Below are 24,042 nucleotides of genomic sequence, written 5' to 3'. Positions count from 1 at the left end.
TTTACGGAGTTAAAAATAACGACAAATTTGTATGTAGTTTTAGGTTTCGGGTTCCTATCAGAGTGCATCTTTCCGGCAGCGGTTCAGTACCTCATGGCTGAGGCGCGCAGCTCTCGCTTTATCTCTCTTCTAGAAGGACGGGAGTATGCGCGTGCGTTATGGGCCTCGGTTACCGAAAGGTGAGGAGAGGGGGGGGGGGGGGGGGGCGGTACTTGTCTGCTGCCAGGAAAGTTCACTCCGATAAGAAACCGGAAGCAATAAACCCGCCATAGGGTGATCGTTTTCTCGGAATGCAGCCAAATGAAGTGTTTATTTATTTACTTACTTATTTTAAATATGAAACGCCCATAACGCCTAAACAGGCTTTACATTCGGGGGATATACATAGAAAAAAGCATACAATTTCACTTAGACCCCTGCACTATGTCAAAGTAGTCATTCACACACAGAAAAAACAAATGCTATACGAACAACATATAAAGTGTGCATCGAAACATAACTTAATTTGCAAAATAAATTGAGCGAGGTTTAATCTAACATACGAAAAATTAATCGTTTGATAGCACACTAACCACAGCACGAGAAAATAGATTTCGGACATAAATAGTTCTTCGAAAAAAGGACACCCACAATATTTGTTTTAGAAGGAAATTATTATACCTTTCATCATCATTATTATTATATATTATAATAATAATAATTATTATTATTTTTTCTTAATTATTATATCATAGTGAGCACGGTGGGACTAATAGTGGGGTCGCGTTATGAACCTGTACTTTTGTATGCCAACTGTCGAATGGAAAACGCGGTGAAGAAAAACTTCAAAGTCGTCTTCTGTAAGTTTCGAGCAACTCCCATTCTAACATATACTTTTTGTGTTTCGTGCTGAAATCGACAGTGACCAAACAAGTGGCTAACTTTTTGGAGTCTTTCTAGTTTTACCTTGCCACACACTGTAGGCGGTCCCAACAACACATGCATATTCTAAAACTGACCTGCCATTAATTTTATAAAAAAAACTCTAGGTTGTCTGTATTGAAGTTTCTAGCAGCAAAACTGAGGAATCCCAAGGTTTTACAAACTTTGGTCATCACGAAATCAACCTGGTGGGGCCATATTAGGCAAGTCGTGTAATGCACTCCCAATCTTTATAGCCAGACGCTGTTTACAAAGGGATGGTATTCATGGCATGAGAAGCCGGATATAGGTATTTTTTTTCTTCTTGTGAGCGTGTGGGAGTTTCCTCTTTGAGGGTGTACCACTTAGAAACACAAAGAAGGTTCCTCGGGTTCGGATAAAGACGTGTTTATTGACTGCAATGTCAGCACGCTTCGCTCTTAAACAAGAAAAGTCTGGGCGCTGGCTCAATTGCCAGTATCACCCGGTCGGTTTCCCGCGCTGCCGCATTAGACAGATTCACGGGAAGTCGGAGGCCCACAAAGAAAAACCGAGCTCCGTAAAGCCAGGGCCTCCGCCGACGAGAGCCCCTGGCCCACCTTCGGGGCCAGCTTATGTAGCCTCGGAGAATGGACGCGCCCGGGGAGGCCACTAACAGTCGCGTCCATTATAACTCTCAAGGGTGTGCCGAAGGCGCGTTCACCCAAATGGGCAAGGGAGAACCGGCCCCTTCGGGGAATTCGGCCTCGTGGTTCCTTGTATCCGGGAGGCCGACGCCATTGGTGACGACGGCTCCCACGGCCCGCTCGAAGCTAGGCCTGGATAGGGATAGAGGGAACCCCATGGTTCCCACACTCCCCCCTTCTCAAGGCTAAGGTAGGCCAAAAAAATAAAACGGCCTACCGGCTCTCAAAAACAAAATAAAAAAAACGAAACCGAAAAAAAAAACTACCGCGTCCGGTACCGACCCCCACATGCTAGGGTTGACAAATGAAAAAATCTTCGGGGACGCTCCCGGCGCTGAAGTCCGTGGCTCACCATGGCGCAGGGACAGGACTTAGTCTTGGCCGAAGTCCAGGATTGACGACGCCGGAGCGTACCCTGACGACGCGCCCCGTCGTTGGCGTCGGCACGAGCGCCCACCTACAGTGCATGTGGCTTGCAGGCGGGCTCCAGGCATCGGGACGGGAATCCGCAGATTGGGGCAGCAGCAGGGTCGCCGAGACGGCGAAGTGTGTCGGGGAATGACATACAAAGTCCATGAATGGCAGCAAGTCCCCAGCTCCAGGTTCCCAGGGTTGGAGACGGAACCAGGCAGCGGGAGGACACCTGACGCCATCTTGGTCACAGCGGAAGTGAAAAAGTCTTTCGGGCCGGCAGGGGGACTGGCAGCCCCGGCGATGATGACGTTGCCCCGGCGAATGATGACGCTGCCCCGGCATTGTTGTCCTCCTCGTGGGCCGCGCCATGACTCACACCCGCCTGGTACTGGAATGCAACCTGCGCTCTGCCCCCTCTCCCGTTTCTTTCCCCAAGAAACCTCGGAAATTCCGAGCAAGGTCGAGCCGTCCAACTGAGGACACTCGACCCATCCCTGGGTGCTCAAGGACCCAGAGAAAAAAAAAGAAAAAGGCAGAGACAAAGGTGTCTTTTCTGCCGTGAGTCACGTGCATCGCACTGGCTCGGCTTGCGAAGTTATTGTGAAAATAGTTCCACGACTCCGCTTAATGTGAACACGGATGTCCACATACCAAGCTGACTCGCGTCACCCCGGACAATGAATTTGTTGGTGACTATTCGAAGAGGCAAAGTTCTTTGTAGCTGCTTTTGCTAACGATGCCTAATCGCTTCGATTTGCGGGCGCAATGAAATGTCAAATGCGCCACCCTGTCCTTTCTTGTAATATTGAAACGATGCAGGGCTGCAATTGGGCAGGCTCGCCAACATTGTTATTTTTCAAACGTGTTAGCTTTTACCTTAGGCTAAAACACAAATGCCCGTGGCCAGGTATAGCACAGCGACCTAACTTCGGAAAGTCTTGGAGCCGCATGCTGCCCTGGCCAACGCGAACAAAGGAGAGCACCGAATTCCCAGCCGCGCGGGACAGCCCCCTTGAACTGCAATGTTCGTAGAGGCCAAGCGCCGTAGCACGAGTTTATCCGCATCAGCAAGAACAGAAACCGATCCCAAATAAAAAAGAAACCCCGTGCCAATAGCAATACCAGACTATTTACGGCACCGATCGGCAACAACACGAGTTGCTCGACCCGGCGAGTACGCTGCCCGGCTGCCAAAGCCCGTCTGCAACAATACGAGTTGCTTAGCGACGTTAGTGGCGAGCGTACCACCCGGCGGACGCACCGCCCGACTCCGCAGAGTCCGCGAAAATATACAACTATTCACATATTTACACCCCGGATCGTTCTGCTGAGCGTCAAAAACTCATCGGTGATACCATCGATTCCCAACGAACACCTCGAGTGCCGTGGTTCACGATCTCGTCCAGTGACCGCATGGCGGTCACCTTAATCGGACACGCATTCATCTCGGGATGCTGTTCAACCTGTTGCACTGCCCGGTAGCACGATTGAACTGCTCCCGGACCCCGCGGCGTTTTCACATTTAACGTCGCTTTTACGGGGTCGCAACTCGATAGGTGGCCCTCAAAGGTTCCTAACGTTATTGTTGCGTGCGACGCTCACTGACTTTTGGCCGGAGTCGATCGCGGGTAAACGGAACATACTAAATTCTAGTAGCCGAAAACCATGCTCACGCCAGTCCTCTGTCCCTTGATAGCGGGAAGGAAAGACGGAGTAAACAGGAAATCATTTTGACTCACTCAGTTTTCCCGGGGGGCCTTTGTTCCGGGGTCGCTTGGTCAACCTGATGGCTACTGGTCCGTCGACGCGGCGACGAAGGGCACCATCGGCGGTCTCCGCAACCTCGCTAGACTGGGACCGGTGTTGCAGGCACAGCGCATTTTCTCGCTCCGAGATATGCTTTTAGTTTGTGCGCTGACGGGGTGTCCACTCTGGGTGGGCCCCGCGAGCCGTCTCGAAGGCAAAAAGCTGCACTTGCTTCGTGTTGCGTCACCGTGCTTTGTTCGAGAACGGGCTTGACCTCGAAAAGCGCAGGTGCGCCTCCCCAGCGAAGTAGGCTGGCGTCGTTCCGAAAGGGAATGCCTCGGACGTATTCCGGGCGTTTAGTCACCTCCGTTTGGAAACGAGCTCGGCTGAAAAGACACTGCATTGTGTCCGTGCGTGGCTGACGTGGCCACTAAGCCGTTGAGTGGCGTCGGGTGTCGGGCGTTCGCCTCTCCCTTTGTCCACCTATTTGATCCTTGGCCGGAAATTGACCTGGTTCGCTATCTTAGCGAAAGGAGATGGATGCTGCTGCCTTTGCAGTCCACGGAAAGCTGCACGTTGGGGCGCCAGATGTGGGATTCGCCCTTTTGGGGGTTTACCACTTAGAAACACAAAGAGTTCCTTGGGTCCGCATAAAGACGTGTTTATTGACTGCTATGTCAGCACGCTTCGCTCTTAGACAATGAAAAGTCTGGGCGCTGGCTCAATTGCCAGTATCACCCGGTCGGTTTCCCGCGCTGCCGCATTAGACAGATTCACGGGAAGTCGGAGGCCCACAAAGAAAAACCAAGCTCCGTAGAGCCAGGGCCTCCGCCGACGAGAGCCCCTGGCCCACCTTCGGGGCCAGCTTATGTAGCCTCGGAGAATGGACGCGCCCGGGGAGGCCACTAGCAGTCGCGTCCACTATAACTCTCAAGGGTGTGCCGAAGGCGCGTTCACCCAAAATGGGCAAGGGAGAGCCGGCCCCTTCGGGGAATTCGGCCCCGTGGTTCCTTGTATCCGGGAGGCCGACGCCATTGGTGACGACGGCTCCCACGGCCTGCTCGAAGCTAGGCCTGGATAGGGATAGAGGGACCCCCATGGTTCCCACAAGCGTCATATAAACTGTTGCTCTTAAATTTAGCTGCATACGCCACTTGAAACAGCACTGTTTATAATTAGGCTCAGATCTTGATGCATGACCTGCGCATCTTCAGTACACATAACGGTCTCTTACAAAAAGAAGTCATCTGCGAACATCTCATCAGCAACACTATCTCATCACTGATAATAATTATATGCAATAATATGCAATAATTATATGCAACTGACCCCTGCGGAACCCCAAATGTGACTTCCACAGTAGATGACTGTGAACCATTTACAACGCCAAACTGGCTTGGTTGCATTCGACGAGGTCTCTGCAGCCTTACCAATTGTAAGGCTGCAGAGGCCTTGTCAAGTCAAACTTCTAACTTTATGCCCTTGCAGCATATATTAGTTTCTGATGTGAAATAGAGGATTGATGAGTTGATTGATAGATACTTGGTAATTCAGAAAACTACTTGTGGATTGATAATAGCTGTTTAGTTTAGCAATGAGAACTAGTAAGAAGTGCGGTACCCTGTCAAATGCTTATTTATCTAAAAATACCCCATCTAACTTGTCTAGAGATGCTTGTTTAGAGCAGAGGCTAGGCTATGAGTGAATTTGGTAAACTGAATTACAGAACATAGTTCTTTCCAAAAACCCTACTGACGGGGATGAAATAAGCAGTGCTGATTTATGTGCGTTACAATACTTCTATACAAGATGTACTCTAAGACTTTACACTCAACAGATGTTAGCGATGTTGGGCGATAATTTCCACCGTTATTACGAGGACTGGAGATCACTTAAAATGACCGCAGCGTTTTCTAGTAATCTGGAAGGCACGCTTCGTTTAGGAATTTATCAAAAATATTTAAGAAAAGGCGATAGCGATCGCGCACAAAGTTTAAATACATAGGTATATAAAACATCAAAACCGCCTGTCAGTATTGTAGGCGTTAATAAAAAAAAGTAACCAAATAAGTTTCGCTTTTCTTGCGAATAAAAGGAACGCGTTACCGCTACCGATAAAAAGTAACGAACGTTACTTTCGCTTTACTTATTTAATTATGAAATAACACGTTTTACTGTTTCGACCGTACAAGTAGGCATAAACTCAATATTTCAGGAAACATTATTTTCATGCAGAACCTGAACGTAATTACTTTATATCTTTTTACGGTTCCACCTAAATACTCAAAAACAAAATCGAGAAGAAAAACACAAATTTGTCAAAAATTCACGTGACTTGGCGCCTAAAAACACTTAAAACATGGGCGTGTAATTTTTGGTAAGTATTTGGAAGAAGTAACGAGTAAACTAACTACGTTACCCATCACTTGAAATAAGTAACGTAAGCACGTTACCCGTTGCTCTTTTGGAAAGTAACGATTACGTTACTACGTTACCAAAAAAGTAATGCGTTATCGGTAACGCCGTTAGTTGTAACTCTTTACCGCCAACGCTGCCGCCTGCTTTAGAATTAGTTAATGTCCACAACGGTGATTCAACTCCGCGTTCACTGATTACAATGCCACCCATATCATTTACCACTTCTCCGACAAATACCTGTCATCATGTGGTATCCCAGTAGTAGAAGCAAAACAAAACTACTGATTAAATGTTTTCGCTTTAGCTATGTTATCGTGAACAAGGTCATCACCGGATGCGAGGAGCAGAATGGCTGACATCTTCATTTCTTTTGAGATGCTTCCAGAATTCCTTAGAATTGCCCTTTGGCCGCGACTCAACAAAATTATTAAAAGTATTTCATTTATTATGTCTCTCAGGGCTCCAAGGCATTACAGAAAAGTATCTTTGGACCTGCAAATTACTCTTTTTTTTTTAATTCAGAGGCAACTTTTTTTTCTCTCAATTTACAAGTGTTGGCGTTAGAATGTGAGATACTCGTTGGCATTTCTGCGTGAGACTGCGCAGTGCTCTTGAGAACCACGGCTTGCTGCTATTTGACCCTTTCTAGCTTTTGGTTTGTGCATCCTTGATGAAATCAAACACCGTCTAAGCTCAAAATTTTTCTCTTTAAGCGAAAGCCATAGCTCCAGACGCCTCTTTGTACTCTGCTTCTGCTTCAAAGACTGTATAATACGCATCCAATTCTTCATTTATCCTATTTTCGTCAGCTTTACCATAGTTATACGCTTGCCTAGCCACACTCCTGCTTATTTTTTCATGTTCTATATTTAGCCTCAACAATAAGTGAATCAATCAATTTACATTTCATTCAAAATAAAGACAGAACATACGGCACAAACGCATTAAGTTCGATAACATTCTTGGCTTGTAGTGGATTTATTATAAATCTGCAAAAGTAAAGAACACGGCAGTTACCTGGCAACCAAGCATGTGCTGTTTAAAAACACAACTCTTTCTGATAAATCATCTCTACACATAACTTTTTAATTGTAGTTTCAAACTTTCGTTTTCGTTTATTGGTATGCTTAAGGAATTTCATACATTTGATACAGTACGCTCGAAACAATAGAATGTTAATATAATATAATGTTAAAATTCTTACCGTAAACATTTCTAGTACTGTGATCACTAATACCAAGCACGATGAAGTTACAAAGAGCGAAATGAGGCTGATTCGTCAGTATCAAATCTGAAATATAATTTCCGCCAGTTGGTTCCATCATTATTGTATAGTGTGGAAATAGGTTTGTCAAGTTAGTAATTTCTTGATTAGAATGTACTTTAGTTTTAAAAGCTCTAGACTGCTCGTTTCAGAAAATATTCGGCAACTTAAAATATCCTCAGATAAAAACAGAATCTGTTCACACTGCTTCTATCGTGGCTGTAAACTGAGGCAGTACGTCCAAGTGAGAATAGGGCGGTTGTTAGAGTCTACGTATGGTCAACAACTTGTTGCTCGAAATTATTAAAGGGTGTAAATTCATACCATTTTTTTAGAGTGTCCATGCATTTTCCTAATAAATGTGTGCTATATTTGGTGTGGAAATTGACGTCATGTGACCTGACGTCCCGTGACCTATACCCCAGCGCATTTCCCCTGCCAAATGTGGTGGGGAAGTTGAAGTCACGAGACAAAAGTACCGCTTCATTGTCATCGCTATATATTGCAGGGAAATTGACGTGACGCGACCAAATATGATGCAAATTTGCTATATTTGATTAATAAAGTAGCACAACTTGACCTTATGCGCCAATCCAGTTTCCCCACTGAATTCAGCAAGGAATTGGTGTCCCCTAAACACCAATTCAGTTTCCCCGTTGCTAACTTAAGCCGAGAAATGGACTTCAAGTGTATGATGTTACATGACTTATACATCAATCTAGGTTTTCCATTCTAATTTTAGGGTGGAATTTATTCAAATGTAGGCTAGCCATCACTCCCGAAATGACTGTTCAATGTCTTTTAAACAAATTTATATGATCGTTCTCTACATCTCGCATATCATGCATACTTGGACTTCGCAGATAAAGGATTCTGAATTTTGTGTCTCGACTCCGACTAAGCAAACGTCTTTTATCGCAAAACTTCCCTGCGACCTTCCAACCTGGTGGTTTGATACAGTAGACCTACACTGCAGGGGGTAAAGATGAAAAACAAAATTATTATTTTTATATATCGAGTATCTATTTTGATGCTAATGCTTTATTTAATATTCTGAAGTCAGCAGGCGCTTGAAGTTCAAATACTTCAAGCATAAACACAATGTTATCTACGACAAAAAAAAACTACAATAAACCACTCCAAATTGTATACAGTAAATGAAACTAGGTGAATATTCACTGCCTTTCGGAAGCCGCCAAAATGTCGTCGTTGCGCTTCACCAACCCTTGGCAAACGACAAAGACTACGGCCCAAGTAAGCCAGTGACCGCGTCAGAGCGAGCTACGTGGCAACTTACTGTCCAATTGCTTTGTCCTTCGAAAATCTGTCACGTGCTTCGCTCCCTCTAACTTGCTCGAGGGTGCTGTGTCATTCGCTCATTACGACACGGAAACAAAATGGGTGAGATGAAATAACGAAATGCAAGGCCGCAGAGGAGTGGAGCAGCAAGAGACTCAAGGACAGGAAGCTTAGATCCTTTGTCTGTTTTCTCCAACTGAGAGATTAGCGAATGCAATTTCTTTTTATTTTTTTCAAAATTGGTTTGAGTTTAGAAAACTGCAATGTTGCGCCAGCGGCTCCTAGTTAGACACTCCGCGAGAAACTCGGCAAGATAGCCAACCGCAGCAACTGCGCTTGCGCTTGACCTTTGCGCTGATGAACTGTAGTCGGCGATCTCGCCGACTTCTCTTTCCCCCCCCCCCCCCCCCCCCCCCCCCCGAGTATCACTAATGTTTTTTTTTTTTTTTTTTTTTTAAATGACGAATAAATTAGCACTTATTACCTTTATAACTATTAACTTTCTGCGCGTGCACACCCCCTCAATTATGTCGCTCTTAGTAAAGTGTGCTAGTTTATATCTGATAAGTGCTCTAGATATTAAGTATTTTGCATTTGTGTTGTCTTGTGTCCGAAGCACGAAAGCTTGTTTCAGAAGCATTTGCCCTATTGAAATTAAGTATGACATTGACTCTTTGTTTAAAACGAAAATCGAAAAATAAACACGCACGTTTTATTCTTGAGAGTCCCTTTTATGTTCGGGTAGATAACGCCCCTCTTATTGTCACTGCTAAAGTTGTCATTTGTAGGTGACCCCTGCCGAATGTTTTTGCACACGCTCGTGGTACTTTTGTTTAACAGGACATGAAGCAAACTGTGGGATGATTAGGATTCTTAACGTTTTTATTATATACATGAGCTCTTTCTACCTTTCAGAAAAAGCACTTAGCCTTTCTTTCCTGCGGGAAAGAAGTATTTTCTTGTCAGCTGGAGGCCACTGGGATGAGGCACGAACATATTGGTCCTGGTTTTTGTATACGCTATTTGCCTCGAGATCGAACAGAGTTGCCGCCGTGCGGCCGACGTTGAAAACACTGCTAGTGTGGATACCGCCGCACGTCGTCTGCTCTCGGCGCACGTTGAGGCATGGCTCTTCGCGACGATGAAGGCTATTGTTTTCGGGTCAACTGCGCTATGTACGTTGTGAATACTTGTTTCTTCAGAAATATTGTATCGTTCCACGAGGGTGGAAGCACGCGAAGGCAAGGAATGCCAAGCCGGATGCTTATATAATGTTGCTACTGCGGTTGTTGTTGTGATGCGGTCATTTGTTTCAGTTTCAGTGCAATTGCATACTATTACGGAGTGAATTGCCGACGGAAAGCGCTATTTTGTCGAAAGCGAACAACCTGTACATGCCGCGCACATTATTGAGTGCAGCTTTGTGGCCCCCACAAATCCAGTCGACGGGCGTACATATTTGGAGTTACGTACTGCAGTCGTCGGCTCTCAGCAGGAGCCCCAATACTGTGGACCTGAAACTCATGAACGGTGCCACGATTGATGAACTTTCGTGCACTCGCCCTGCCGAATAACTATTGTTTGTAACTCCAACGCCCGGTTGCGTCTTTGAGAGAATTGACCGATTTGGCCTGCAGATCGATTTAAACGCTCCATGCATACGTAAAACCCTTTATTTCTCTGATCCCAATTATTCGCAATTTAGGCATAGGAACCAGTGTTGTACAGAACGGCGTTCCTCGAACGCGTTCCTTTTAGGTGGAACGAAGGAACGACGCCGTTCTACTGGGTGTATCAAGGGGAGGTCAGGCTCTTTTAATCGACCGCATAATTCGGTTTCTTATCCCATCGCGCTACGATTTTGTGCAGCGTTGCAAACAGATGGTGCTTTTTTTTTTTGTAAAATTTGCAAAGAGCGAGCTTACCTGAGGAAAAAGTAAAGAAAGAAAAAGGCTTAGCTCCTATGGAAACGCAGCGACGCCACCAGTCTTCAAACAACACGGCGCCATTTCTCACGGGAGACAGGAGATGGCGCAACGAACGCCGCCAACGAACGAGCATACGGCGCCGAGAGCCGGCGAATTTAGCAGACGGTCCTTTCGACTCAAAAGCGGCGCGCGTTCCGCAGGTGGCGACAGTCGCAGAAACAAAAAAGGCACGGTAACAACAAGGAACTGCAGTTCCTTGTCTTCTAAAGATGCCGGCTCTCGGCGTCGTATGCTCGTTCGTTGGCGGCAATTGTCGTCGCGACCGCTTGCGCCATCTCTTGCCTCCCGTGCGAAACGGCGCCGTGTTGTTTGAAGACCGGTGGCGTCGCTGCGTTTCCATAGGAGCTAAGTCTTTTTCTTTCTTTACTTTTTCCTCATGTAAGTTCGCTCGTTGCAAATTTTACAAAAAAAAAAAAAATGCACCATCTGTGGGCAACGCTGCACAATATCGTAGCGCGATAGGTTAAGAAACCGAATTTAGCGGTCGATTTAAAGAGCCTGGCCTCCCCTTGATACACCCAGTATTTTGCTTCGGTAGAACTGGACCGGGAACTCGTTACATTTTTAATGGAACGGAAAACGGAACGGCGTTTCTTTATTTTTCGTCCAGTGGGGTACTTTTTATTTTATTTCTAATAGGGAAATTCTAAAAGTATAAAAACAATACACGAAGAGCAGGATCTCATTAACTTTTTGGTTACCGATCTTATGGTTTATTTTGTGTGGTCCTCGCTTGGTAACATTCGGGTGAAGGAGAGCTAGTCGACATCCATTCTTTTTTTGGTGCCCGAGACTGCGGTACAAAAAAAAAAAAAACTTTCGTCGAAGGAAAAGACACAGAAAGAGGGACGCTTCAAAGTCAGCTACGTTCTCTGCTTCCACAAATCTTCATAGACTCGGAAATATAAGCCCGACTACAGCTATCTTTCAACTTCCACAAAGAGACCTGCAGTTGCAACAAAAGAACAAGTTACTGAACAACAAACCCACTTTTGTATCCCAAACATAGGTCACTTAAAAGATACACAAAAATTAACCTTTATTCCTGCCCCCCTTGTCCACCATCTTCAAACTGAACAACGAATCCAACCTTCAAGAAGAAGGACTCGTAGTGTTCAAGATTGACCTTTTAAAGGCCCTGCCTTCTCCTTCACTTGCTCGTCTTGCGGAAAGCAACATCGATAAGCAACTGTTGATAAGTTCAAACAAGGGACATTGTTAGATTGAAGCGGGTGAGGTTGTTGTAAAACGCTCGTGCAATGTGAGGCAACAGTATATTTGGCTCGTCTGAATCGCCCACCACAAACATGAATAAAGTTCAAAACTTATATTTTTAAAGGTGAATATATCAACAAATGAAACCCTGCTTCCGCTTGTTTTCTTCTCATGGTTCCCTACCATCACGGCATTCAAATATGTATGTTCCCATTTAATGCGATAGATGAAAAAAAAAAAGAAACTTTCCTCGATCTAACTAAATATGGTAGTCAGCAAAATACAAATGTAACGTACATGTAACTATAAGTTCCTTTTTTTTAACTGTAACGGGAACGAGTTCGTTTTTCACATATGGAAATGGTAACGTGAACGCGTACCAAAAGTCAGAAGGAACGAAGAACGAGCTTTCGTTCCTTCTTTGAGGAACGTGTAAAACACTGATAGGAACCTATTCGCGGCCGCTACCTCTAGCGAATTCTAAAGGCTTTAATTCTGGCCTCAAAACAAGAGAGATATTCGCGCGCCTTTATTTTTCGCTAATTTTGTATTTCTCGAAAATATGGTGCTTGCGAAGGGTTTTGCTGTAGGCGGTGCAGTCACTTCGGGAAAAAAATGGCTCGAGCTTTGTACGTGGCACCAATGTCCTTTAGTGAGCTGTTAACCTTAGATCTAATCATGCCGTTTTCATGTAGCGTGATCTGCCGTTGAAAATTTGTTTTCCAGGCAAAGTGACATAAAACCTTCATCACGCGGAGGGTAAGCAAAATTTGTGGAGTATAAACAAATAATTGATTAGGCTCGTTAGTCCCTGTTGCTCCCTTCGTAGATTGACCAGTTGCTATCAGCCCTATTTACCGCGTGCTTCCGACCAAACGTGAAGAAAATTTGATCAGGTCCGTCCAACGCACACACAGGCACTGAGCGAGCCACTTCCGCTGCAGTCAATGCCTCCTTTAGTGTGGCATTTAGTACGGGGGCACGTAAAGGTGACAATTCTACAATGTTTCAAAAGTCGGATTCTTGCGCAGTAATAAGTTCGCAACATTCGCATCATCTCCAAAAACACCGCAGTGGAAGAACCAACACTAAGGACGATCACACTGCCGACCACCGAGCGACGATCAACGCGCGCGTTTTACGCGTACTATACTTTGGTCCGCGCGTGCACTTATGTAAACAGTTTTATTTTTGCACTTACCTTGGTTGTCATGCATCGATAGTTTGAAGTCTTCGGCGGTGAAATGTTTAGAGCAAAACATCGCGTGAATCAGACCTCAACTTCGACAGCCACTCCTTCCACAGCGCGCCGGCCGCTGGATATCAGAAAAAAGTGAACCCCACCCCGGTGCAATAGGTATTGCACTGAGGCAATGAACAGTACGGGACCATTTCCTGTTAAAATTGCTTTCACGATGATACTGTACGAGGCAATAAACACAATATTCCAATATTCTGCAGGCTCTTGGGCACGACCGCAGATAACGTATGGGGCAGCCATCTTCCTATCCACAGATTGATGATGATGATAGCGCGACAGTAGCGCCACCTTTAGAACAATCTCGAGGCGAATAAGCGTATTATCGATATTGACTATAAACGGGCAAGAAGTGTTCAATATAAGGCTTCAGATATCAACCTCAGCCCGTGTTAATCCTGCGAATTCCATGGGTTACACCAGCTAGTCACTAGATTACACCCTCGCCTTTGCCACCGAAAGTGAATAAAACCCAGTGTCATTTTCTTTTTTGAATGGGCATATGACAAGCAAATTCCCATTCAGCAGAACATTTTATTTGGATATTAATTTTTTATTTTTAGCTTTCAAGCTTTGCTTTTATTGTCTCAGCTACAGCTACTGTTTTGGTTCCGGGCGCATTAAATTTATTTATACTCCTAATCTAAAACCGAATTCTTAAGGAGGTACATTGACACATAATTAAAAAGTACAAATGTTCACCATATAGGCACTCCAAGCTTAAATGGTATCAAATATATTTTCACACAATTAAAAGAACTATGGACCCCTTTCGAAATTCCAAATTCCAGTGCCAATTATTAGAAAATCGGAACCCCTGCACAATGGCGGAACAACTGACATCGTGGAACGTGCAAGTCATTCCATAAGCCATACCAAACGTCGGAAAGCGGCCAACGCTAGGAGTCGACAGGCCAATCAAACAGCGTCGAAAGTGCAACATCACTGCGCTCATCACCTTTTTATGTGGGTCCAACAAACGTATAAAGTGTGCCGTGACGCTGCAGTTATAGCCCGCCATTGTGCAAGGATTTTAGATTTGTCAACAAAGGGCAGTATTTCAAAAGGGGTCAATGACCAGCATTGTGATATTTCATTTTTTAATCGGTAGAAATGTTCCTAAGTATTTTGGCCGCTATTTCTTCCTTTTTCAAGTTAAAAATGTGTTCGTTGAAACGTTGCGGTACCTATGCAAAAAGAAAGATACTTGTAATACAATTATTTTCATGTGGTGTTAATTCTGTGAATAGCACATAATAAATTATGATTGTAGCCAATGATTATATTAACTGGAGGATATCTCAAGCTGCTTTTTGATAATATATATGCACAGAATAAATAAATTCAGATTGTTTAAGTACGTTTTATAGTGATGCAAATCTTTCTCCATTCTTGGTACGTTTGCAGATTCTGAGTACATTTTTTGTGATGGAAAAGTATTTCAATGTATATTTTGACTGCGGGAACAATTTACATGTGTCAGATTGATGGGAATGAAAAAAACCGCCAGCACAGCTGCCGCTCAAAATGATGCTGACAGAGTTGTAATATTATGCTGGCTACACATTATTTTCTTCTAGGTGAAAGAATTAAAGAATAAAAATAAACACACGTTCTTCTTCAACGGCGGTGATTTTTTTCAAGGAACGGTATGGTACACGGTTTTAAAATACAAGATTGTTGCGGAGGCAATGTCAAGAATGATGTACGACTCTGTGGTGAGTTGCCATTATATAATTTGTATTCCTTCACACACATAAAGCAGCCAAATCTTAGCAATATACTCAAATATTATATTACCATATTTAGTCCTCTGTGTGTATAGCATATTCCCAAGTAGTCGCGGCAAGATAAAATCGGTGATGCAAAATCTTTTTCTGTTCCCGCCGCGTTTTTTTTTTTTTTTTGCATAAAATATTATTTGTCAGAAAAGTTTTACTCCGAGACTGATGCAGAACAAATATTTCTCAATAAGTTACCACCGCAAACACTAAAAACAAAATATACGATTTACGTACTGTTTTGGCAACTACCATATAATAAGGAATGGTGTCGAAGGTTCGTGACATTTAGGCTAAATTACCTCAGAAGTTATTTTAGAATAGCTACTGAATCACACGCTGAAATGTAGACACCTCTTTTCGTTGGTACGTTAATCTTCTAGACTTGAACAGACACATTATAAGATCCCAGGGCGCAACAGAAAGGACGCGCTGTACCTGGAAATTGCCAGTTTACACCACCACCTTAATTTTGTGTAGACTTACCTCCCTTCTCAATGGAGAATATTTCTTTGAATATGTACGAAACGTCCATCAAATATGTGTTATGATTGCCTATAACAAACACATCTCAGCATGAGCATTTCGCCTTCTGACGTTTAACTTTCATTTTTTTAAGGTGGGCTCTACAGTAACGATCCCTTCAGTGTTACGCACCATATTTTCCGGGCTATAGTCCTCACCGGGCGCATAGTCCGCAGGGGCAAGTTCGGGGTAAAAATTAAAAGCTTTCGCTTAAATAGTCCACGCCCGGTGCATAGTCCGCACGCTGCGCGGACTATGCACCGGGCGCTCGAACTAGGCACGCACAACGTGCCTAGTTCGAACGTAAAAAAACTATCATACACAACACACCTTGAGAAATGCCGGCTGTATTATTTCACAAAAAGCTTGAGACGTACATAAACGAAAATTAATATACTCCCTTATCCAAAAAACTATGTCACATCTTGTCACAGCGAACGACCTAGAAAAAAATAAATAAATCCTTGTATAGTCCTCACGTGTAGATAGTCAGCATCGGGTAATATATATCTATATTCCGTAAAATGCGGCTCATGCGTGCTACTTGACCGCTTAGTAATATAGCAGAAATTGTTTAATTGTAACTACATTCGCGGAGCCTTACTTTTTCTTTCTTTCTTTTTTGTGTGAGATTTCACCATTATTTGTCCTTGGCAAAAAGGTGCAGCATCATAGGCCGCTTCATGAAATGGTTCTATTTCTAGATGATTTTTTTTTTCTCTTCTTAACCATTTATATGCTGTTTTTTTTCTCTGACGCTGTTACCAACAACAAAACATATTTCTCCAAATGGGGGACAAGGTTTTAAATGTATGAAAGCATAGTATATCTATGCGAAGTCACTGAGTTACGTTCGTTATACTTTCCATAATTTTATTGCGAAATAATATCAGAAAGTAGAGACCATAAATAAATAAAATATTGAGCCCAATTTAAAGCCTTATGTATTGAATGCATTCATGTACTGTGGGATCTGGGGCCATAGAGAGCCTACAAGATGGGCGTCATTAAAGCATGCAAGATGAATTGGATATTATCCACGTTCTCAACTTTGCTTTATATGTTGGAAATGGTATATAAGTGAAATCATGTGGATTCCCTCGTTGCGGCAAGATGCGCAGAGAATGCCTGGCAGTAAATTTTAGTACCAAAAGGATTTAGTACTTGTTTTTTTAATCACATGCTGCTCTCTGAAATGCAAATGTCGCAACATGTGTGCAGTGCCTGGGCAACCACGAGTTCGACGACGGCCCTGAAGGCCTTGCACCTTTCCTCAAAAAAATGGTGGAGGCAAATGTAACCGTCCTGGGAACCAATCTTGACACTTCCCTGGAACCCCTACTTAACGAAACTAACTTAAAGAAATCTATCATATATGAGGTGAACAACTTGAAGATTGGAGTCATGGGCGTAGTTACCCAAGAAACAATGCAGATTGCCAGGCCAGGTTAGTAAATAATTGTGTTATTTATTTTGCTCACATAAAAATATATTGCAATATTCTTTTTCTATTGAATTGCTTTACAATGCCGTGTTAGTTGGCCGCATGAGGTTTTATCTTAATGTTAAAAAAAAAAAAAAAACGAATACGTTCTGAAAGTCGCATCAGCACCATTGTTGCGACCTTCGGTCGTACCAGTGGTTAAGAATAATAAGTGAATAAATAAAAAAGGTAAGATTGGTACATTTTAGAGGTAAAGGTGACAAAAACGTTGCTTTCGTTGACGTAAATTTGCAACGCAAACATCTCGCAGCGAGATTAGGACTTAAAACGTGTCGCCATTTATAAATAGCCTTGCCCTCAACATAAATATTAGTAGTCCCAATAAATAGGGTGGACAAAAGACACATCAAAATATATTGCCTTAACTTATCTATTTAGTTTTGAGTCTACAGGCTTCGTCTAAACAAAAACAAAAATACTAAGCGTATGTGAATACAGCAGAGATCGTTAGATATTAAAGGTTGTGTGATAAATAGGAATGTTACAAAAAGCCGAGAGGCAAGTTTACCTAAGTAGGTCAGACTTTTTCAAACTTCTAATGCGAGATTGAACAAAAATTCGACTGAAATTTTATTTTGCGCGCATGCGCGAAAGTTAGAAAGAAACGACCTAGCATCATTCGGCGGAGGAAAAGTGCGATATTTGTTGGATATATTGTTTGATTGTTTCACATCAACAAAAATAATGCGTTAAAAAAAATATTTGAATTGAATGCTATTTAAGCATTAGTAAATTATTTATTGCATCTACAATAAACTAATTTATAAATAATTTACATCCCAACTTTTAAGCTTTCGTGTAGAGGTCGGGCAACATTTTTTTTGACGCAACTTCGTCAAAGTTTGCTAAAAGTTCAAAGGTTCGCAAACCCTGTCGAACCTTGAGGTTCAAAATGAAACTTTAGGTTAAACAAATAATTGGGACGTCTAAATTTATAACTAACATATGTTCCAACATCTTACAATATGCAGATGAATAAAAAAAACTGAAACAAAGATTAGAAATTGAAGAAAATGGCACGAGGAACATATGCGACCGCAGTAATGAGTTCAGGAGTTTTTTTTTTCCTAGGTTTAAAAAACATTTTGTTATTATAGCATTACGTTGTGGACCTACCCCATGAAGTTTCAGTTGCATATTAAAAGTATTTCAGCGATTTTTTATTAAACCGTGCGACATTCATGTTAACAAAAATTATGCTGTTTGTGGGCTGTATTTTATGGGAAATGTGTCCCGTTCACGTGTGACGAAACAACGTTACACCGTTCTTGCAATGTGTGCTTGCAATTCTGGGTCATTCAAAAGACGTAAGCTGCACCCTCGCGCAACCGTCGTCAGATCGTTATTGTAGTAATGGCTTCTATCACAGTGAAAGCACGGTGCAATGCTTGCAAACGCGAGCTGACATTAGTGCGTTAACACAACTCATCTCGGAGCACGCGGAGGGAAAGCTCGCGCTGCAGAACCCAGGGATCCTGAATTGAATCCCCACGCCCCAGGCCGTTTATATATTCACTAGCGTTGTACCGGCGTACTGTATAGTGTATCACTACTGCGTGATACACGTTAAAGACGCCAGGCTAGCAGTGGTACTGTACTGGCAAAATTTCTTATCTACATCTTATAACAGCGTCGCCATGCCCTGACAGACCACTTTCAGGTTGTCTATATATCCAACGACTATAAATTTATTTTTGTTTTTTGAAGATTAGCTGTTAGCCGTGAACTCTAAAATAAATACTGCAAAATGTACCCTCCATTGTATAAACTTTTCTTCACAATTTGGCACTTACCATTGTATTCTTTGGTATGTATTTCATGCAATCTGCATAGAGCATTCAACGTCTATTTGTTCACACGCAATGGGCGATATGGCAGTTTCCTAGCAGTTTCCGGTTCCCTACTCTTGCAACTAAAGACAGTTACACACGTTCTAAGTCAGCGTTCGGCTGGAACTCATGTCGTCACTGATTGAACATGTGTCCTAGCACAACACTGAAGCAGCACTCCTGTATTTACTGAATGTACACATGTCCTAACCTAACGCTAACGCAACACTGGTGCCCGATGTATGAACCATGCTGGCCTTGGGTAGATGGCCTAAAACAATAACCAGTAGAACGGCCTTGTTGAGGCCTTGTTACATTACATTGGGTTTTCTAAATGCTATACGAGCTGAGACGAGTAAACAAAGACATGTTTACACAGTACCGTTTGCTTACGTTGCGTTAAAGCGGTCATGAAACGATATCGGTTTGGAATGTTCATGACTCTGCAGAAGCGTACAGGTCCTAGTCTGGCCCAAGTATACTTGCGCAGAACGCCACTGACTATGAGGCTTCGTTGTCGCGGTGAAATTGCGGGGATAAATGGGGACTATTTCTTTCAGCCTTGCATGCGCAAAGCTTGATGCCGTAATTGTGGGATCGAAACCACCCGCCGGACGACAATCGAGCACGGCGCATGGATTGGACACAAGAACTGCGTGAGCACTCGACTTCGCGTCGCAGCAATCAATACCTCGGCATTTGGGTAGTGACTCGTGTCCAACCACTGCGGTGATGAGAATAGCCGAACTCTAACAATCCCTGGAGCTCAGCACGCATTTTCTTCTTTGCCAAACCCAACGCGTGGCTGTGATTACGTTTGGTGGCGTAGGATAGGCACCAAGCCAAGTGGCCGCTTGTTCTGTCTCCGAGTTGAGGAGATGAACGATGCTCATATTTCCCGAATTTGTTTAACAGCCGCCATTGCCTAGAAGAAGAAAAAAACTAAGGCAATGTGATTCGGTTATTAATGTTAGGGAGTGATTCTAAGTAGTATTTAGTGCAAGTAGAAAATTCGCTTCCAACTCCTTTAAACCCATCCACACAGGAGCGTTGCATTACGTTTTCTTACGTTGCTTTGAAGTCACCGAAACGTCAGTGCCTCGAATGTCGCGTGCAAGCCTACTCATTCAACAAGTTGACACGTTTCATTCAAAGCACACATGTCTCGGTGACTTTCAACGTAAGCCGAGGTAAGCTTTCGTAACATAAGGCAGCGTAAGGAAGCCGTATTGTGCTAACCGGCCTTTATATTGCCGAAGCTTAGGGCTGCTCACGGCTGCAAGTCAACGGGACATTCCTGTATCTCATGAAGCCTGGTAACCAGTTCAAAGAGTAGATGTGCACGCGACATTCGAAGCGCGTATATTCCGGTGAATTGTAACGTAACATTAGAAAACGTAAGCAAACGCTTACGTAAGCAAACGCAAACGTAAGCAAACGCAAACGCTTACGTGTGAACTGTCCTTTATCCCTGCGGGTCACACCACGTGGTGACACGAATACAGCAACGTGGTGCTCTAGTTGGTTTTCGAATGACAAGCTACAAAACCCTTACTCTGAATTTAGATAGAGCAAATATAGAACACGGCCCAAATCATACAACCTGGAGACACCTGCACTACCGTGCTTTGTATGCTGCGTATCGTGCACGGTGTAGTGTCTTGTTGCTCATAGAAGTGTTTGCCACTTCATGAGAGGCAAAAATGTCCCGGTGACTCGACGCTTAACTCGACCTTGGCTCTCATGAGTATACACACGTAGTGAAACTGTATTGTGTGAATGGGTCTTTATCTATAATACATCAATCGATAAGTTTATTTGCAACTATATAAATACCGATGCCGGCGTGACACACAAAAAGCCAGCATTTGGTTTTAGGTGGCGTGGTATCCCATCTTTATGGCAATACCAGAGTTCAAATAACCGAACAACAACAGCGAAAAACGAACGAACATGTATCGCAAATAAATACCTAAGCACAATAAAAAATTGGGAAGAACGCTTTGCAGCCTTTACCCAGACAGGTGGAGTGAACGTGTTCTGGTTTAATTGCCGCTGAGGCACGCGTTACCGTACATTTTGCGGCTTATAACATTATGTTGTATCCGAGTATACACCAAAACTATTGTCACACACCGCCGCGGTGGCGCTGCTGTCACCACGACGCATGCGCACAGGCTTGGTATAACGTTAATCTGGTTTCTATGCATCTACACTTTGGGAAAATGCCGACTTGCTTGTAAACAGCATATTAGTCTATAGAAAATTGTGAGCTAAAATGCTTGTCCTAAGAAGGGGAGGTGTGTGTAAGAAACAAACAAAATAAGCATGTATTTCGTAGGAAACAGGGAGTACCGAAATAGCAGGGTGAAAACTGGGGTTTGCGACAGCAAAGAAGGCCATCTTGTGTTCCTTAGTTACTAAAGCGTGAGCTTTGGCAGGTTTTTTTTTCTTTATGTGTATATATACCGGGTGTTTTTTTTTTAAGCCTAACAGAAGGTTTTTTCAAAAACCATGAAAGCTAGATTAATGCGGTCTGCGCAGGTGAGTTACACGGCCAGGGGGACATAATATGAGAGACTAATCGTGACAATCAGTCCGCTAATTAGTTAAAATTCGTTAATGACATTTTTAATTAATGAAATTAGACATATAGTTCCAATTAGAAACTTGCTGGGCATCACGAAAAATTCTAAATCAGTTATTTTCAGAAAGACTTTGAGCGCGTGAGAAGCGTACTAGTGCACTAAAGTTAGCACTCGTGGAGCACGTACAAAGCTAGCGTTTGCGATAAGGCGCCCGCGCAAGTTTTCCGTCTCTTATCTAGCCCCAGCCTTGTACCTGCACCACGAGCGGTAACTTTAGTGCACTACTACGCTTCTCACCTGTTCAAAGTCTTTCTGATTACTGATTTAGTGGTTTTCGATGACGCTGAGCAAGTTTATAATTGAAACTATATGTCTATTCTCATTAATTAAAAAGTTAATTAACAAATTTTAACTAATTAACCGACTGATCTTTACGATTAGGCCCCTATACTATGTCCCCCTGGCCGTATAACTCACCTGCGCAGACCGCACTAACCTAGCTTTCATGGTTTCTTTTTAAAAATTCTGTTAAGCTTAAAAAAAACACCCGGTATATATATATATATATATATATATATATATATATATATACAACACGGGCACTTCACACCATCGTACGTGGTCTCCGAGGAGGATATAAACGAAATTGTGCAGATGAATGAACCGTACTTAATCCAATGAATTAAAGAATCCAAGTTTCCAGGAACCCGCCGAAAGCCTAAAAACGGCGGAGCCAGGATTTGAACTCTGGGCCTCCCAATGTCCGGTCGGGTGTGCTTAGTGGTTAGCACACCCGACCGGACATTGGGAGGCCCAGAGTTCAAATCCTGGCTCCGCCGTTTTTTGGCTTTCGGCGGGTTCCTGGAAACTTGGATTCTTTAATTCATTGGATTAAGTACGGTTCATTCATCTGCACAATTTCGTTTATATATATATATATATAACGGGCATGGTGGCGGGAGGCCGAAGGCGTGGGTATAAAACTGAGAAGAAAAAAAAACCCTTAGTGAAAAACAGCAACAACGGACGATTTAATCTTCGACGTTTCGGCCGGAGTCCGGCCTTCGTCAGGAAGACGAGTCCGGTCTTCCTGACGAAGGCCGGACTCCGGCCGAAACGTCGAAGATTAAATCGTCCGTTGTTGCTGTTTTTCACTAAGGGTCTTTTTCTTCTCAGTAGATATATATATATATATATATATATATATATATATATATATATATATATATCCACGCCGACGAAGCAACTTCGTACAAGGTTCATGCTTACAGCAAACCCTTGAAGCAAGACGATACATTTTGCTTTACTGCTCTTTCGAATGATATTGAGGGAACGGGGCAAAATATTTATTTGTACTTTGCAGTACATGGTTAAGATTGCTGAATTAATAACGGATCATTAGGCAAATGTGTAGTTTTTTTCAAAAAATATTAATGTGCCACTTTTTTTCAGGCAAAATTAAGATTTTAGATGAAATTCAAAGTATTCAAAAAGAAGTTCAGAACCTGAAGCAGGAACAGGTTAAGTTTTACGTTGTCATCAGTCACGTGGGATTCGAACTGGACAAGAAAATAGCTGCAGAAGTTGAGGAAATTGACCTGGTCGTGGGAGGGCACACGAACACATTCCTCTACACCGGTAAGCTTCAGTCCTCCAGTTGTATTAGGTATAAGATGATACAGAAGAAGCGTTACCCGATATGTAGCTCTATGAAAGGAGTAGTTTTAAAAGACCCCCTTTACAAAAAAAAAAAGATATACTTTAATAGTTTTGCCCCAACGTTTTAAAAAAAGCTGGGGGTCACAATTCATCAATAGGTACCATAGATACCAAAACTTGGCATCAGTGTTGAGTTATCTGACAACGGTGCAGGTTCAAGTAAACTGAAACGATTCTGCATGCCTCGTGCATAAATAGCACGTGTGACTTTGTTGTCATAATTATTAAAATATCGCTTGAGCGTGCCCGGCCCCCACATCTTTAAAAAATAAAAATATAATAATTTTTAAAAATAAATTATTTTGTGATCATTACCAACTAGGCAGCAATGGGGGGAGGAAAAGAATTTAGCCGACAAGAAAGCGAGCAAAAGTGAATATCAATATAAAAAAAAAACGCCGCTCATTAAGTGCCTATTGGACATCCGCGTTTCAGAAGTGGGTCCTCTAAGTGTTATGACCGACCTTGACGGGACCCAACCGACGATGGGAAACGTTAACCCACCGCTCGAGCTTATACACTTGATTTCCAACAGCGGGATGACCACACGCCGCCAGACGCGCTGAGCAAGCCAGTATGTATCAAAAGGAATTGGCCCAGCCTCATTGTGTCTTTGGGAGCCACCCGAACAAAGGGCGTGCGGTTTCTGGGCTTGCTGCACCAACATCACTAAGAGAGAACGGCCAGGGGGCTGTAATTTGGAACCTTGGCAAAAACGATGGCGAGGAATTCGGCGACCCTGATTGACCGGCGCCGCACTTGCCCTTGGAGCGGGCCAATCATGACGGTCGAATTCCTAGCCGACTTTTTCGCCAAGTGTCCCGATTAGAGCCACAACATAAGCTAGGTGACTAACATGGCCAAGGAATAGAACACTTCAGCCTGCGACTCCTGTCAGCATGCTCCTC

General features: G+C 43.3%; 1 protein-coding gene across 1 annotated transcript in view; it reads left to right on the top strand.

The window, feature by feature from the left end:
- The window catches only part of LOC8028427 (protein 5NUC), a 71,479-nt gene that overhangs the window by 9,459 nt on the left and 37,978 nt on the right, over positions 1–24,042 (top strand). The window contains exons 2-4 of the mRNA XM_040216987.1: positions 14,769–14,906; positions 16,716–16,941; positions 22,868–23,053. Coding sequence (XP_040072921.1) covers positions 14,769–14,906; positions 16,716–16,941; positions 22,868–23,053 — 550 coding nt within the window. The remainder of the gene's footprint in view (positions 1–14,768; positions 14,907–16,715; positions 16,942–22,867; positions 23,054–24,042) is intronic.

The sequence above is a fragment of the Ixodes scapularis genome, unplaced genomic scaffold (assembly GCF_016920785.2).
Source record: "Ixodes scapularis isolate PalLabHiFi unplaced genomic scaffold, ASM1692078v2 PGA_scaffold2__306_contigs__length_199485367, whole genome shotgun sequence".
Classification (NCBI taxonomy): domain Eukaryota; kingdom Metazoa; phylum Arthropoda; class Arachnida; order Ixodida; family Ixodidae; genus Ixodes; species Ixodes scapularis.
Note: the sequence above shows the minus strand (reverse complement) of the source record. Positions and strands in the feature narration are given on the sequence as shown.